The following is a 15,898-nucleotide window of genomic DNA, read 5'->3' on the forward strand; positions in this document are numbered from 1 at the left end:
GCCCTGTCACCAGAGTTGCATCTTTCTGCCTTGATACACTTCTCCCTCCACCCCGAACCCAAACTCAGCTGAACCCTCTCCGGGTGTCTCAGCCCAGAGCACGTCCAAACTGACAGCTGTCACCCCCATCCCGGGCTGAGAGTTCCTCTCTGCTCATGGCCCCTTGCGGTAAGAGCTCCGCAAAGTGCTGGCGAGTGGCTCCCTGAGCTGGTCGTCAGGACCCGGGACAGCCGCCCCTGCACAGTGCGGGTATGAGGCATCGTCAGCTCTGGGCCAGGATGAGCTGAGCTGGGTGCCTGGCTGCTGGGCTGCACGGATTGGGGCACGGAGCCAGGAAGTGGGTTCTGGGTCTGAGAGCTGTCCACTGGGGTCTGTTGGCCCTGTCCCACCTGGCCCGTGTCCTGGAGTGGCCGGCTGAGTCCTGGACAGAAGCCAGGAAAGAGGTCTGGCCTGCGCCTGCCCAGGAAGGAGAGTGATGGCCCCGTGTGCAGGCTCCACATTCCCTACTGACAGGCTGTCTTTGTCGAGGGCAGTGGCTTCCCATGAACCTTCGAGAACAGCCCCACCTCACCAGGTGGGCTCTGGGCCTGCAGGAGCAGGTGCAGCCCCTCTGGGGTGGCCAGCGCCGCCATCCTTTGTCCTGCCCTGCCCTGCTCTCTCTGCCCTCCTATACACTGATCTCTGGTGCCATCACCAGGATGTGGAGCAGATGTGGCAGCTTCAAGGTGGCCTGTTGCCAGCCCTCCCCCTATCCCACCTCAGCCACATGTCCCGCAGGTGCCCAGCATGGCCCTGGGGAGTCTGTTCTCCACACCCTAGGGTGGGGTGCTATTGTACCTCTGCCCTTGAGAGTCCGGAACTGTGCACGCAGGCCTGAGTCCCTGAGTGTGGCGCAGCGACCTCTGCAGTGAGTTCTGCATGTGTTGAGCTATCGCTGCCCTCAAGGACAAGTTCCTTCTTCAGCTGTTGCCTGGTCAGGCCCCGGCGGCAAAGTGACACAGAGAGGAGAGGTTGGCAAAGGATGACTTGCACAAGCTCAGAGAAGCGGGGGGACATGACTGCCCCCCCCAGGGAAGGCCATCCACATCAGGTGCCTCGTCTGGAATAAAGCAGCTGAACCGCAGCCCACCCCACGGAGGGACCCCGCATTCAGGTCGCCACTTCCACAGCTGGATCTGAAAATGGGCAGTGGAGGCGCAATGGCCAGAGATGGGCAGGAAAGAGGCTAAAAGAGTTGAATCCACAGGGTCCCCACTCCAAATCCAGGGGCACTCCTGGGCATGGCCCCAAAACAAAAAAACAAAAAAAGCAAAGGGGCCCAGCAGAGAAAGGCCCAGATGCCCACTCAGCCCCTCTGAGGGTCAGAGTTCCCTTTCCATACCTGCTTCCATCTGCCCTGTGGGCAAGGGGGTGCTTCGAGCTTCTGGCCGCGGGCAGTAGAAAGCTCAGCTCCATCGGTGATCAGAGATTGTGGCTTCACTGCACACGGTGGTTGTCAGATACCGCTGGGCTCTCGTCAGCTCCTCTGCCACATTTCCGAGTCCAGGAGTGCTGGGCTGGCTGCCACCGGGACCCCTGAAGGCAAGCTGTGTACCAGGCCACACCCCAAACAGGGCAGGGCAGGGGCAGAGAGGAGGCAGGGATGAGGGTGTCTCGGGACCTCTGCCCAAGGGAGGGGGCAGGGAGGCCACTCCCACTCTCCAGCCCCCCACTGACAAAGCCCCTCTGGGCTTTCCATCTTTGGGCTGACATCCCTGGAACCGGTGGTGCCTGGAGGCACGGGCGGGGGGGGGGGGGGGCCTGCCACAGACCCCTCAGTCCCTCAGTTTACAGCACTGGCTTCTCACACAGTGGGTTGCTGGGCCTGGAGGCTTTGCAGCTCCTAAACATGATCACTTGGACCGCTGGCCGCCCTCAGCGGTGACTGCTCCGAGCCCTTGGCCGGATGCAGACCAGATACTGGCTGGCAGCTCCACTGCAGCAGGAATCTCTGGGGACAGCAGCAGAGGCCTCCCACCAGGGCAGTGACCCAGCAGTACCCAGAGCGAAGTGTCCAGAATGTGCCCCAGCAGGCTGGCACCAGACTGAGGCGGGATTCCTGCTGGAGGTGTCCAGGGCAGGCAGGCCTGCTCCCTCTCCGGCATGTGACACTGGCCAGGAGTCCCTGATGGTGCTTCCCGGGGATGGGTCAGGTCCTTCATTCATTCCGGGGAGTTTTCTTCTCTTTTCGGTGCACCCGGAGCCTCATCAGCGTGCCACATCCTGCCCCTGCACTGTCCTCCGTAACCCCTCAGTCTGCGTCTGACGCGCATTCTTGTGACATTGTCCTGGTATTGCTTCCCTGCCACCCCGCTCAGCTTCACCTTTGCTGACCTTCTCTGCCGGCCAAGAACATGCCCTCTCCGGCCACCCCCAGGCTGCTGTCCTGTTCTCCTGGATTTGGGGGCACATGGGTGGGACTCCTGCAGGCCTGGCGCTGATGCTTTGGTTTGCCAGCACACCTGGCTGTCATCAGGGACCGCTGCTCCTGGCCGGACTTGGGGGCCGTATGTGGTGCCAGGGACCGCTCTGTGTGTATGTGACTATCGGGGGTGTGCGCCAGTCAGCCTGGACAACCTTGGGGGTGGTCTCCAGTCACCACCATCAGCCCGGATTAGAGAAAGGGCCAGTGAGGCCAGAGGCTCAGGGCCAGGCGCTCCTACAGGTGCTCCCTCGGCCTGAGCAGTCCCTGGGCTCCCGGGAGGGGCCCCCCTCTACCTGCCGGGTCTCTGCCAGTTTGCGGGGTGCCAGGAGAGGAGCGGTGCAACCTGTAAGGCTGGGATCAAGCGGCCCTGCCACCGCATGGCCGGGTGCAGGAGCCGCCTCGCTTCTCCGCAGGACCCACCCGGGAGGACCAGGCGGCCACGGTGCTGCAGTGCGCGGTCCGCCGACACCTGGCACGGAAGGAGGCGGCACGGCGGCGGCTGGAGCGCGAGGCCTACCTGGAGCAGATGGAGAGGCTGCAGCGGGAGGTGGGCGCGGCACGGATGCGAAGCAGGGGAGAGGCCGCGGCGGACAGTGACGGCTCTAGCCCCCCGACCCCGGCCCCAGGCTTACCTGGAGATGGTGCGGCGCGAGCAGGCGGCGGCGCGGCGGCGGCGCGAGGAGGAGGAGGAGGCCGAGCGGCGGCGGCGGGAGGAGCAGCGGCGGCGCGTGCGTCTGCGCGAGGCGGCCTTCGACGGGAACCTGGCTGAGATCGACGCCGTGCTGCAGGAGGTGCGGGCGGGGTGAGGGGCGCGGGGTCGCACGGGGCGCGGGTGACGCGGGGCTCGGGGGGGTCGCGCGGGGCGGGGCTTGGGTGACGCGGGGCTTGGGTGACGCGGGCGCGGGGCTCGGAGGTCGCGCCGGGCGCGGGTGACTGGGGGCGCGGGGTTCGCGGGGTCGCGCGGTGCGTGGGTGACGAGGGGCGCAGGTGACGCGGGCGCGGGGCTCGGGGGTCGCGGGGGTCACGAGGGGCAGGGGTGACGCGGGGCGCGGTTGAAGCGGGCGCGGGCTCGGAGGTCGCGCGGGGCACGGGTGACGCGGGGTGCGGGTGGCGCGGGGTCGCGGGAGGTGGGGCGCGGCGCGGGTGACACGGCGTCCGCAGGTGGAGGTGGAGATGAGCCGCGAAGGCGTGGGCCGCGACGAGGCGGGCGCGGAGCGGCGACGGCAGCGGCGCGTGGCCACGGTGGAGAGCGAGGACGGCTACGGGAACACGCCGCTGTCCGAGGCGGCCGCGGGCGGGCAGCCACAGGCCATCCGGCTGCTGGCCGAGCTGGGCGCGAACCCCAACAGCAAGGTGGGCCGGGGACAGGCCCGTGGGGGCGCGGCGGGGCGCGGCGTGGGGAGGAGGGGCGCGAAACGCGGGGGCCAGGGGCGTGTCAGGGGCGCGGCGTGGGGGAGGGTGGGGCAGGGTCGTGGCGCGGGGGCGGGGTGCAGGGGCGTGTCGGGACGCGGCAGGGGCGGCGGCTGCGAGAGTCCGGCCTCCGCAGGGCGCGTTCGGGCGCACCCCGCTGTACCGCGCTGCCTTTGGCGGACACCTGGAGGCCGTGGAGGTGCTGCTGCAGCTGGGCGCTGACCCCCGCGTGTACGCCGAGGACGGGAACACGCCGGCCCAGGTGTGGGGTCGCGAGGGGCCGAGCCCGGGGCCTTCCCGCTAGTCTCCCTTCCCGGGTCGCAAGTCCTTCTCCCACCCTCCTCCACCCCGTGAGTGGGGTAACTGAGGAGGCAGCAGGTGCTTCCTGGGCCTCAGATAAGGAGCTCTGCAGGGTATCGGACCCCCTCCCCGCACAGCTCCCTCAGTTCCAGCCGCAGGGCCCTCCCTGTCCTGCTAGACGAACTCCCTGTGGTGGGCGGAGGGAGACGCGGGCGCCGGGGACATAGCTAGGACACCTGCGAACCCTCACAGGCACCCAGAGCATCCCCTGCGGTAAAGTGGGTGCTCGAGTCCCGCTTCCACACCCCCTGGTGATTCTGGGCTCTTCCTCCTTCAGTTAGGAAGACAGCCCCCTGCTCCCACCTGCTCTCCCAGGCTGTGGGTGCCAGGGAGGGGGTGGGGTGCAGGTGGCTCTTTAGGGGCGTTGATCTGGTGGTCCTGGGGCTGAGTCTCACCCTTCAGGCTGTCTGAAATGGGTGACAAGTCTCCAAGCACCCCGGGGTGGGGGAGAATGAACGAGACAATCTGGTGAGACCCTCCGAGTGAAACAGACTGAAATAGCCAGCCTGAGACTGAGTCTGGAAACTGGGTTGGGTGAACAGCCAACAGAAGAGAAGCAGAGTGTGGAAGGCTTAGGGGTTTGCAGGAGCCCAGCAGCCAGACAACTGGAGTTCCCACCGGGGAGAGAGAGGGGACAGGCTCCCCCAGGCCTGAGGTCAAGCCTGCCCGAGTCCCTGTGGGTCCAGGAGGATCAGGAAGGCTCCGTGGGTGGGCCCGGGGATGCAAGTGCTACAGGTGGCAGAGTGCCTCTCGGGAGGGGCCGCACACACCACACCGCCCCTGGCTAGAGTTCTGTCCCCTCAGGTGGCCTCTCTGGATGCCGTGGTCCACGTGCTGCAGTCGTGGGACCTGAGCCTCACGGATGCCATGCTTGAGAACATGGAGGCGGAGAGGCAGCGCCGCGCCCAGGAGGCCCAGCAGCACAAGGAGGCCGAGACCCAGCGGTGTGGCCAGCGGGAAGCAGGTGGGCGGGCGGGCCGTGGCAAGGAGGCTCCCTGACCCGTGTTTCCTCGCACCCAGCCTGACCAACAAGGTGCAGCAGCTGGCCAAGGGGCAGCAGCAGTGCCACAAGGAGGTGAGCCCTGCCGTGGGGTACCTGGGAGGAGGATAGTGAGGGGACCTGGTCTGGAGGCTAGTGAGTGTCCCCAGCTGCAGCAGGCCTACTGCGAACTGTACCGGAGGGTCACAGAGCACGACAAATGTGAGCAGCGGCACCAGGGCTTGTCCCAGATCACACTGCAGGTGGGCCCCACCCCGTCGGGCCCCGGGGGCAGGTGCTCTTCCCCCCCTCACCCCTGCTTCCCCCCCCCCCCCCGCAGGGAGGCTGTCAGGTGCTAAGGGGGATGTGGTGCCTCCTCCAGGCCATCAAGGACGCCGAGGACCGAGTGGACAGGCTCCGGCAGGAGGCCCAGAAGGCTGAGGAGACGCTGGCCCTGGCGAGGCTGGAACTGCGGGAGCAGACCCCGGAGGGTGGGTGGGCTCGCCAGGGCGGCAGGGTAGGAGTGTGCCAGTGGGGGACCCTGGCTGACACCAACCTCCCGTCCCTGCAGAGGAGGAGTTCCCCGGGCTGAAGTGCCAAGTCACCGAGCTGCATGACGTCCTAATGAAGGACGTGGGCGACCGCATCTATATGGATGGCCGGTCAGTGGCCAGGGCTGGGGACAATGGAAGAGGGACATCCGAGGCTTCTGGCCCACCCTTTTGACTTGTGCTGCCACAGGTGGCCCCTCGTAATCGACCCTTCGGGGCAGGCGGCCACCTTCCTGCGCTACCAGGACACCAACTACGTGGACACAGTGAACCCAGACCACATGAGGCCAGAGACCATTCGCCTGGCTTTGCTGGGGGCGCTCAGGTACGCAGGCCACGCAGCCCCAGGTCAGACACCCAACGCCCGGCCCCAGCCCCAGCCCCAGCCCCACTGCCTGGTCAAGTCCCATCAGCCCCGCCCCCTCCTCACTGCCTGGTCCAGCCCCATGGGCCCACCCCACCCCACCCCGCCCAGGTTCGGGAAACCGCTGGTGTTCGACCTGCGCGAGGTGGACCTGTTCCCCGTGGTGCAGCGGCAGCTGGACGCGGTGCAGCCGGGCCTGGCGCAGGAGCTGCTGGACCGCGCCCTGCTGGAGCAGGACCGGTACCTGTCACTGCTGCGAGCAGGCGACGGGCCCGAGTACAGCGCCAGCCAGTTCCAGGAGGCACGGCTGGGCCACTTCCGGCTCTTCTTCGTCACTAGGCTGCGGTGGCCTCCGGCCGAGCAGCTGCAGGTCCTGCTCCCGGTACGCGTGGAGCCGCCGCGGGGCCCCTAGGCCCCAACCCCGTGACGGTGTGCGGGGAGGGGGCAGCGCAACCCAAGGCCCGAGTAAAACGTAGTCAATTTTATTCTCCTTAAACCACAAAATAGAGTCTTTGGTTGTACAAACATCACTAGTTACAGTCTTGCCGAGAGGTCCTGGAGGGGAGGGGCAGTTAGTGGCTCCTGAGGGGTCTTTATTCCAAACGCTAACACCCATGTTAGAGGACTCTGGGGGAGGCACTGCCGCCGCCGGCTGCTCTGCCCCAGGCCAGGGAGGCTCTAGGAGGGCACTGGGCCCAGGCCGCGGCGCCCTGGCCGCACGGGCCGGCGGCTGCTGCACAGGGCCACCTCCTCAGAGGGCCTGCCCAGAAGCACCATGGCCACTTCTCCATCCTCCGGCTGCAGGCCTGTGGGCGGGGGGTGGGTCACAGTGAGCAGCGGGCCTGGGCACGGGAACTCCCTGGGGCCGGGCTGCCCACTCACCGGGACTGGGAGATGGTTCCAAGGACCTCATGTCCTCTGTCAGACCTGGGGACTGAGGACAGGGATGTTCCATCAGGATCTGCCCCGCCCCAGCCCTGCCCACCCCAAGCCAGAGGGAGCTGGAGGAGACAGGCCGGGCACTGCAGGCAGGTACCTGGATGCCACAGAGAGGCCTGGAGGAAGGGAGGGCGGCAAAGACCCTGTAGTCAAACCTCCTCCCAGACAAGGCCTGGGCAGGACGGCATGGAGGAGAGAGGCAGAGTGAGCGAACGAGCAGAGCAGAGCAGCCCCCCGACAGCCAGCCCCCCCAAGGCCCTTACCAGTCGGCCTGGGGAGCTGCTGGTCTGAGAGCTGAGATCTGGGGGACAAACAGGGCGTGGCTGTGGGGAGGGGTCCCTGCTGCGGGCTGAGCCCCGCCTCCCCCTAGACAAACGCACCTTCCAAGGGAGTGGGTGACGGGGTGGGCGCAGGGGAGGGGGACTCCGCCAGACGCTCCAGGGGCCCACGCTTGCCCCTGCCGTCCTGGGACTTGCTGAGGACCATCTGGGCGCGGAGCGCGTCCTGCTCCAGGGACTTCATCCTTCGGGAGGGGAGTGGGCAGCTGGAGGCGCAGTTCTGAGTGTGGGGCGACCCTGCCCCACCCGAGCCGGCCCTCACCTGGCCGCCCTCCACAGGGCCCGCTTCTCGGCCTCCAGGGCACGGCGCTCCGCCGGGGACAGAGCCCGCTCAGGCTCCGGGGGTGCTGGAGGTTCTGGGCTCTGCACGCGCAGCCGTTCCTGGTGGCGGCGCTCGGCTTTGGCGGTCCTGACAGGAGCGCTGCCTCCGGGCAGGGGAGGGGACCCGGGGCCAGGCCTGCGTGAGGGAGAAAGAGGCTGAGAGGGCTGGCCTAGGCCGCAGGCGCGGGGGGGCTTGAGGGGGACGACGGGGCGGGTCTCACCCTGCAGGGAGGCCTGGGCCGGCCCAGGGGGGCTCCTCGGGTTCGAGCTCTCCGTTGTCATCGGGGTCCGGCGTGCGCCCCACCTGGGCTGCATCCCGCAGCATCTGCGCCCTCTTCTGCTGCAGCTTGCGGGCTGGCAGAGGCAGCAGACAGCTCTGAGTCCCTCCTCCCTCCCAGCCACCGGCTGCCGGCCCGCATGCCTGCCCCCTGCTCACCTTCCTCCTCCTGCATCTTCCGCAGGTCATCGGCGCCCACCAGGGACACACGCTTGGGGGGCCCCTCCGCCGGAGGTGCCCGGACCTCCAGCTCAAAGTACTTCTGCCGCTCGCGGAAGGACAGCTGCTCTGGGGGGGCTGCAGGCCCTGGCGTGAGGGGCTGAGAGGGGAGTCCACAGACTGAGCAGGGGCTCAGTCGGGGTTTAGCAGCCCGGGAGAGGGCAAGTCCACCCGCCAGTACCTGGACAAGGTCATCCTGGGGCAGGGCTGGGCCGGGCACGGCAGCAAACGTCCTGTACGCTTGCTTGACGCTGGCAGGCAGCTCATCCGGGGAGGGTGGGGAGGGGAGCTGCGGGCGGGTGATCCAGGCTGGGATGCACCCCCAGAGGTGGCACCCAGTGCCTTCAGCTCCGGCTAAAAGCCAGAGGGGAATACCCCACCCTCCTGTCTGCAAAGGGCTGAGGCCAGGGGCTCAGAGGTGGGGGACCGCGAGGGAGGGGCTGACGGGGTGCTCACCGGAGGCTGGCCAGGCAGGCAGGGGGCTTCGGCAGTCTTCCCAGATGGAGCGAGCTGGGGGAGGGGGGCGGCAGGGTGAGGGGCAGGCGGGCCACGTGAAGCCTGCCCCAGCCCACGTCTCTGCTGGCACCCCTCCGGGTGCCCCCCAGTCTGGGACCGAGCAGGGACAGGTCACAGTGCACAGGGCACTTGAGAGGGGGGGCAGCCGGGGGACTGGCTGCTCCCTCAGGCTGTGCTTCTGAGTGCCCCACTCACCACAGTGTCCAGCCCCCACGGCGGGGGCGTCTGCAATGGCAGATCGTCCTGTGGGGGAAACACAGGCCTCAGGAGGGCGGTCCCTGTCCCGCTGCCCCCTAAGCCTCAGGAGAACAGTCCCCGCCCCGCTGCTCCCCACTGCCCCCCCCAAGTCTCAGGACAGTTCCCTCCCTGCTGCCCTGGCCCCACCTTGCCCTCTGGGCTCGTCTCGCGGTCCACAGAAGACAGGCTCTCCAAGCTGTGCCGGCGGCTCAGGCTGGCCACCAAGGGGTTGGCGATGGTGCCCGGGGACACCTGGGGAGGGAAAGGGCCGCGCTCAGGACGGAGCAGAGGAGAACTTCGGGAACTTGCGGGAGTCCGGGGCAGAGCCAGCCCACGTACCTCGGGAGGGCCGGGGGTGCTGGCGTCGAAGCCGTCGCAGACCAGCACCGTGAGGCTGTCAGCCACGCTGCGTAGCAGCTGCACAGCCTCCGCATGCGTCAGGCCCAGCAGGCTCTGCTGGTTCACCTCCAGCAGCCGCTGCCCCACGCGCAGGCGTCCATCGCGGCCAGCCGCTCCCGTGGGGCTGACCTAGGGAGGGTGAGGCGGGCTCAGACCCGGCCCCACGGCGCCCTGGGCCCGGCCTGTGCCCGGCAGCCCACCTTGGAGATGAAGATGCCCTCGTCGGTGGGGTCCCAGGGGTTGCCTGCGTGGCCCTTGGCCCCCCCGCGGATGCTGATGCCCAGCTTCTCCCCGGGCGCCTTGTGGATGCGGAGCTCGCGCATGCCGGGCGGCGGCGGGTCCCTGCGCACCAGCAGCACCAGCTCCAGGCACGGCCGCAGCAGCGCGCCCACCGCCTCCTGGTGCGTGGCCCCACGCACATCCTGCCCGTTCACCGCCAGGATGCGGTCCCCCACTCGCAGGCCGCTGCGCGCCGCCAGGCCCCGCGGCAGCACCTGCGGAGGCCAGAGGTCAGCGTGGCTCCGGGCAGGACCCTGGGCCCGGGGCTGGCCCTGGCCTACCTTGGAGATGAACACTCCTGGCTCCTGCACCCCAAAGGGGTGGCTCGAGTGGTCGGAGCCCCCCACGATGCTGAGCCCCAGCGGGCCCCCGGCTCTCGGCAGGCAGATCTCCTGGGGACAGGGGCCCGGCTTGAGAATGGTTTCCGAGGGACAGGTGCCCTCCCCGCCCGGGGACCGCGGGAGCCCAGGGCACTCACCTCCACCGGGTACGGGCCCTCCAGGGCCACAGCCAGCAGGCTGGGGGTGAGGCGCAGGGGCCCGCACTCAGCAGGGCTGGCAGTGAGCGCGGGCGTGGCAGCAGCGGTGTGGGGGGAGGGGGGCTGTGGAGGGGGGCTGGGGGGCGGGGAGCCCCCCGCCTCCCGCTCCAGCAGCAGCGCAATGGTGGGGGTGGCAGCGGTCAGCAGGGACACGGCGTGCTCGTGCCTGGCCTCCGTCATGTCCACGCCGTTGATCTGCAGGAGCGCCAGGGTCAGGGGCGGGGGTGCGAGGGGGGCGGGGCTGGCAGGCAGCGAGTGTGTGCGTGGCACTCACCGAGAGGACTCGGTCTCCAACCTGCAGGGTGCCCGCCCGGTGGGCGGCGCCGCCCTCCGCGATGCGCGAGATGAAGATGCCCTGCGGGGGAGGGTCGTGGGTGGCGTCCAGACACCCGGCCCCGCTGCCCCCCTGCCTGCCACCCCCCGCCCTGGCCTTACCCCATCTCCTGCCCGGTATGGCGTGGAACCCTTCCCGCCCGCGATGCTGAAGCCCAGGCCCCGCTCGCTGCGTGCCAGGCAGGCCACGTGGCGGTGCCGGGGGGGCTCGGCTGGCAGCAGGGGCAGGCGCAGGCCGGCCGGCCGCCGCTCCCGTGGGCTGGAGTCGTCCTCAGGCCGCAGGGGCGTGACGGTGACGGCGTTCTCAGGCTCCACCATGCGCTCCCTCCACAACCGCATCTGCACCGTGGTGCCGGCCCCCCGCAGCGCGTCCACGGCCTGGTGGTGCTCCGCATCATGCAGATCCACGCCGTTCACCTGTGGCCGGCCGAGAGCGGGCTCAGGCCAGCTGGCCCCGCCCCACCCCCGCCAGGCCTTGTCCCTGCCAGGCCCCGCCCCCACTCACCTCCAGGAGTTTGTCCCCGACTCGGACACCAGCGCGGGCAGCAGGCCCCTCCTCGGACACGCGGGAGATGAAGATGCCCTGGACAGGGGCTGGAGCTGAGCCCGGGGCCCTGCGTGGGGTGGGGGGCGGGGGGCAGGGCAGCACAGGGGGGCGGGGGTGGGGGCTCACCTCATCCTCACCCTTGTAGGGGGTGGAGCCTTTGCCGCCCGCAATGCTGATGCCCAGGCCGCCTGTCTGCCGCACGATGGTGAGAGTCAGCTGCAAACAGAACAGACATGGGGACCGGGTCCCAGGCGGCCCAGCAGCACCGGCCCGCACAGGCTGCGGGCTGAAGCAGCAGGTGTGTGAGCGTACAGTGGCCCCGAGCCCGGGAAGCAAGCACAGAGCGAGAGTACAGACCTCTTCCTCCTCAATGCGAGCGGGCTCTATCAGCAGGTTATTGGCCTGGTCAAACGACACGCCCTGTCAGGACGGAGCAGCGGGCATGCCGTGAGCTGCGCCCGCCACCACGAGCGCCAAGCAGAACGCCACCCAGTCCCTCAGCCAGGCCTGCGCTGCCCCGGCGGGGCCCACATGGGGCAGGGGTGGCTTTGATCACCAGGCCCCTCGGTGTCCTGGGGTCGTGGCCGTGCAGCACAAGCCACGAGAGTCAGAGCCCGGGGCAGCCACCAGGGTCCAGAAGGCCCGCAAGAGAGCAAGGGCAAGCGTGGACACAGGCCTGGGCCCAGGGCCGTGCTGGGGACGGCTTCAGCGGCCCTCAGGGGGCCCACGCCAGCAGGAGTCGGAATCTGGGCCCAGCGCCGCCTTGGGGCGGTGGACAGGAAACCCACCTTGACAGATGGCGTGGGGGCCACTGCCTCTTTCTCCTTGGTCATTGTCTCCTCCTCCTCCTCCGCATTATCTTCCTCCTTCTCCTCCTCCTCAGCTCGAGGCGCCCAGGGCGTGTGGGGGCCATTGCGCCAGCCCCCGGGCCCGGCCAAGCCCTCGGTCTCCGGTGCGGCGCCCTGCAGCAGGGCGGCCACGGCCTCGGGCTGGGGCAGCTTGGAGATCTTGAAGTGCTTCTTGTAGTGCGGCGTGTCCTTGCGGATGAGCCGCTGCCTCCCGCCGGGCAGGGGCCACGGTGCCTCCAGAGGGCCCCCCTCGCCCTCCTCACCTGCACTGGGCAGCGGCACATCCTCTGCGAAGTGCACTGTGGGCTGTGGCGGGCAGGCATGAGCGTTGAGGGAGCCCCCCACGCCCTCCCAGGGCCAGGCAGGGGCACTGACAGTCTCACCTCCTCAAAGCTCTCCTCCAGGGAGTCCTCCGGGTCGGCTTCCTGCTGGCCCGGCGCCGCCACCTCAGTCGCAGGGGCCTCGGGCTCCCCCTGGGAAGCCGTGCTTGTGGACACGGCCGAGCCTTCACTTGGGCCGGACCCCACACTCAGCCTCCTCTCCTGGGGACAGAGGCGGGGCACTCAGCCTCTGCGGGACAGGACAGGCGGCCCAGCTTGGGTCATCTGCTGCCCCCCAGCTCTGCAAGAGGTGGACACAGCGACTGGCCGGACAGGCCTCCCCAGACCCTGCCCCATCCCCAGCACCCCCAGCGGGACAGTGTCACCCAGAACGGGCACCTCCACGGGGGGTGAGGGGGCGCTGGGGCCTGGCCTGCAGGCAGGAGCTTCTCCCCGGCGCTCTTCCACGCCTCTCTTCATCACCTTCAGCTCGCTGGGGTGAGGAGTGGCCCGACGCTGCAGGCCCTACAGACAACGGCCAAAGGTTGGGCAGGGCCAGGCCCGGAGGCCCCAAGGGAGGCAGAAACCCGCTGCCCGGGCCCGTCCCTACCCGCTTCTCTGCGGCTTCCTCAGGGTCCTCGTCGCCCGTGGGGGTCTCCAGGAAGTGGATGACGCTGACCCGGCTAAGCGGGGCGTCACTCCAGCTCTCCGGGGGGCTGTCCCGCAGCGGCTGGTCCTCTGTGGGAAACCAGTGTGATGCAGTCAGTGCCCTGCCGGCCAGCGCCTGCCCTCACTGGTGCCTCACCCCATGGCCCAGCACCCACCGAGGCTGGGTGGGGGCTGCTGGGGCAGCAGGTAGCAAGTGAGGACCTTCTCCCCCGTCCGCGCGTCATCTTCTGTCTGGAAGCGGAGCATAGGCTGTGCCTGGTTCTCCGCCAGCCACAGGGCCTTGAGGTTGAGGTGGGTGAGGGCCAACGGCAGGCTCTGCAGCCTGGGAATGGGAACGGAGGGGCCGGGGTCAGTGTGGGGGTTAGCAGGGAACAGGCTGGCAGGTGGGTGGTGGGATAGGTGGGTGGGTGGACAGGTGGGCAGACGGACAGGGGGCGGTAGGGGCGCACCGGTTCCCAGCCACGTCAAGCACGTGCAGCTCGGCAGTGTGGGCGAGCTCGGGTGGCAGTGACACCAGGCGGTTGTCCCTCAAGGAGAGCACGCTGAGGGCCAGGCAGCCTCCAATCTCGGGTGGCAGCACCTCCAGGCGGTTCCGGTCCACATTGAGGTTGGTCAGCTTGGTCAGCTTGCCCAGGGAGTGTGGCAGGGCCTGGGGTGGGGTGGAGCAGGTCAGCAACCGGGCCCACACCCCACCCAGGTAGGGGTGCCCAGTGCCAGGCGCACCGTCAGTAGGTTTTCTGTGAGGACCAGCTCCGACAGATTCTCGCAGCCCCCGATGGCCTCGGTCACCTCACAGAGGCGGTTCTGGTCCACCTTCAGGATGGACAGCTGCTTCAGCTGGCCTGGGGTGGGGCACATCACGACACGCTCAGCAGAGGGGAGGGGGTTTCACACATCCCGTCCTCCCGCGGGCGGCCAGCCCGCCTGCTGACCGATGCCATCAGGCAGCCGCTGCAGCGAGTTCTGCGAGAGCAGCAGGTCCGTGAGCAGCGCCAGCCCGCCCAGCTCAGCCGGGAGCTCCTCCAGCCGGTTCTCGGACACGTCCAGGCACACCAGGCGCCGCAGGCTCCCCAGCTCCTGGGGGCGGGAGGAGGCGGTGAGCCGGCGCCGCGAAGGGGGGGGGGTGGGCCACGGGGCACCCACTCGGCACACCCACTCACCGGGGGCAGCGCGGACAGCTGGTTCCTGTCCAGCCACAGCTCCCGAAGGTTGGGCAGAGCCCCCAGAGTGTCAGGCTGCAAACGGGCAGGCCGAGGGCAGTGAGGAGGCATGCGCGCCCCTGCGGGACCCCGCCCCCTGCACCCTGCCTCCGGTACTCCGTCACTCTGTGCTCCGCCCCTCCCGCACCCCAGCTCTCTTCCGACTCCATCCATCTTCAGACACCATTCCTCCTGCATCCCGCCTCTCGGGGTGGTCCCCTGCACCCCGCCCCTCCGAGTCAGCCCCCCTGCGCCCGCCCTTTGGCCCGCCTCGGAGCACCAGCACTTCCAGGTCGTTGCCGCCCAGATCCAGCTGCTCCAGCTTGACCAGGAAAGACAGGGACCTGCGGGGGAGAAGGGTCGTGGGGGCGGGGCGGGCAGGCGGGTGGGGTAGGACGGGGCGGGGCGGGGGCGAGCCACCGGGCCGAAGCGCGGACTCACGCGGGCAAGGACTTGAGCAGGTTCTCCCGCAGCTCCAGGGTCACCAGGTTGGCCAGGCTACGAGAGAGCACGGGGTGTGAGGGGGCGGGGCGGGGCGCTGCGGGCCGGCGGAGCCCCCCGCGCCCGCGGGCACTCACTTGCCCACGTCCCCGGGCAGTGCCTGCAGGGACACGTCATTCAGGGCGAGGTGGGCCAGGCTGCGGAGCTGGGTGAAGCCTTCAGGGAGCCTGTGCGGAAGGTGGCGGGGCCTCAGTTGGGGGCGCAGGGCCGCGGGGGCCTCCCTGCCCGCGAACGCGCCCAACGCACCTGGACAGGGGGTTCCCGCTGAAGTCGGCGATCTCCAGGGCCTTGCAGAACCTGATGCTCTCGGGGATCTCGGGGATGTCTGCGACGACCAGGGCCGCCGGCGGGTCACCCCCACAACCGGCGCCCGGTGCCCCCGCCCCGCCCGTCCCTCCCGCCCACCCGGCCCCGCGGCGCGCACCATTTCGGGACACGTCCAGTTCCACCAACTGCATGAAGTTGGCCACCTCGGGGGGCAACCGCTGGATCTCGTTGTCGCTCAGGCCCAGCTTGCGCAGGTTCAGCAGCCGGAAGAAGGGCTGCGGGGCGGCAGGGCCGGTCCGGCGCACGGCTCCGGGCGCGCGCCCCGCCCTCCCGGGGCCTCTCGAGGCGCGCGGCCGCGGAGCGCGCTGCCCCGCACGGGCGCCGCGGTCGGGGAGCCCGGAGGAAACCCCTTTGTGCCCTGCTTCCTCGACAACCGCCACCCCCCACCCCCGGCTGCCTCGGGGGCAGCGAAGCCGCTGACCGGAAGGGGCCGCGGCGAGGAGCCGCGCGCGGGGCGGACGCGGCCGCCGGGCCGGGCCGGGTCGGGCCGCGCGGGCGGCAGGTGCGGGCCGCTCACCTTGGGCAGCTCGCGCAGCTGGTTGGCGTCGAGCAGCAGCTCCTCCAGGCTGCGGCTGTAGCGATAGATCTCCTCGGGTACGGCCTGCAGCGAGCAGTGCCGCCGGTCCACGGACTCCACGTGCCGGTTGCAGCGCCAGAGCGGGATGCACTTGAGCATGGTGCGGGGCGCGGCGGGGCTCGGCCCGCATGGGCGCCGGGCAGGGGCGGGGCGCGGCTCGATCCCAGAACGCTCGGCACGGTCGGGCCGCGGCGGCGGGGCGGGGGGCGCGGCCGGCGGCGCTCACGCTCTCAGGGCCGGCGGCCCCACATGCCGCCCGCGGGTCGCCCGCTGCCCGCCGCCGCCGCCGCCCGCCGGACTGCCCCGCCGACAACCGCCGGCCGCCGCGCAGCCCGCCGGGAAGCGAGGCCCGCCCAGGGCCGGCGGGAACTACAACCCCCAGAAGG

General features: G+C 69.8%; 2 protein-coding genes across 2 annotated transcripts; one reads left to right on the top strand and one right to left on the bottom strand.

The window, feature by feature from the left end:
- The first annotated feature begins 698 nt into the window (after positions 1-698).
- On the top strand, positions 699-6,540 carry IQANK1 (IQ motif and ankyrin repeat containing 1). The gene is made up of 12 exons (XM_056125418.1): positions 699-777; positions 2,878-3,011; positions 3,091-3,255; positions 3,626-3,817; positions 4,011-4,136; positions 5,039-5,187; positions 5,255-5,309; positions 5,384-5,476; positions 5,596-5,704; positions 5,785-5,875; positions 5,955-6,089; positions 6,240-6,540. Exons 1-12 carry the CDS (start codon positions 699-701, stop codon positions 6,538-6,540), a joined length of 1,629 nt encoding a protein of 542 aa, XP_055981393.1.
- Positions 6,541-6,591: 51 nt separating this feature from the next.
- SCRIB (scribble planar cell polarity protein) lies at positions 6,592-15,843 on the bottom strand. The gene is made up of 36 exons (XM_056125024.1): positions 15,453-15,843; positions 15,033-15,150; positions 14,855-14,933; positions 14,686-14,775; positions 14,549-14,605; positions 14,388-14,451; positions 14,069-14,143; positions 13,841-13,985; positions 13,632-13,750; positions 13,358-13,557; positions 13,064-13,230; positions 12,850-12,977; positions 12,639-12,764; positions 12,303-12,461; positions 11,860-12,225; positions 11,429-11,491; positions 11,198-11,287; positions 11,030-11,107; positions 10,627-10,941; positions 10,466-10,546; positions 10,132-10,386; positions 9,935-10,045; positions 9,575-9,868; positions 9,315-9,503; positions 9,123-9,227; positions 8,934-8,981; positions 8,679-8,732; positions 8,404-8,511; positions 8,163-8,322; positions 7,948-8,080; positions 7,668-7,862; positions 7,448-7,590; positions 7,331-7,368; positions 7,165-7,239; positions 7,011-7,062; positions 6,592-6,934 (listed from the first exon to the last, which is right to left on the bottom strand). Exons 1-36 carry the CDS (start codon positions 15,609-15,611, stop codon positions 6,807-6,809), a joined length of 4,767 nt encoding a protein of 1,588 aa, XP_055980999.1. The 5' UTR covers positions 15,612-15,843; the 3' UTR covers positions 6,592-6,806.
- Between the last annotated feature and the right edge of the window lie 55 nt (positions 15,844-15,898).

Source organism: Sorex fumeus, unplaced genomic scaffold, assembly GCF_029834395.1.
Source record: "Sorex fumeus unplaced genomic scaffold, SorFum_2.1 ptg000054l, whole genome shotgun sequence".
Classification (NCBI taxonomy): domain Eukaryota; kingdom Metazoa; phylum Chordata; class Mammalia; order Eulipotyphla; family Soricidae; genus Sorex; species Sorex fumeus.

Excerpts from the sequence above, each read along its gene's own strand:
- SCRIB (XM_056125024.1), bottom strand. The coding sequence starts at position 15,611 with ATGCTCAAGTGCATCCCGCTCTGGCGCTGCAACCGGCACGTGGAGTCC. Across the intron at positions 9,228-9,314 it reads GCACCCCCGGCCCTCCCGAG|GTGTCCCCGGGCACCATCGC; the intron begins GTACGTGGGCTG and ends TTCCCTCCCCAG. Across the intron at positions 8,323-8,403 it reads CCCAGGATGACCTTGTCCAG|CCCCTCACGCCAGGGCCTGC; the intron begins GTACTGGCGGGT and ends CTCCCCTCTCAG.
- IQANK1 (XM_056125418.1), top strand. The coding sequence starts at position 699 with ATGTGGAGCAGATGTGGCAGCTTCAAGGTGGCCTGTTGCCAGCCCTCC. Across the intron at positions 3,012-3,090 it reads TGGAGAGGCTGCAGCGGGAG|GCTTACCTGGAGATGGTGCG; the intron begins GTGGGCGCGGCA and ends CCCCGGCCCCAG. Across the intron at positions 3,256-3,625 it reads TCGACGCCGTGCTGCAGGAG|GTGGAGGTGGAGATGAGCCG; the intron begins GTGCGGGCGGGG and ends CGGCGTCCGCAG.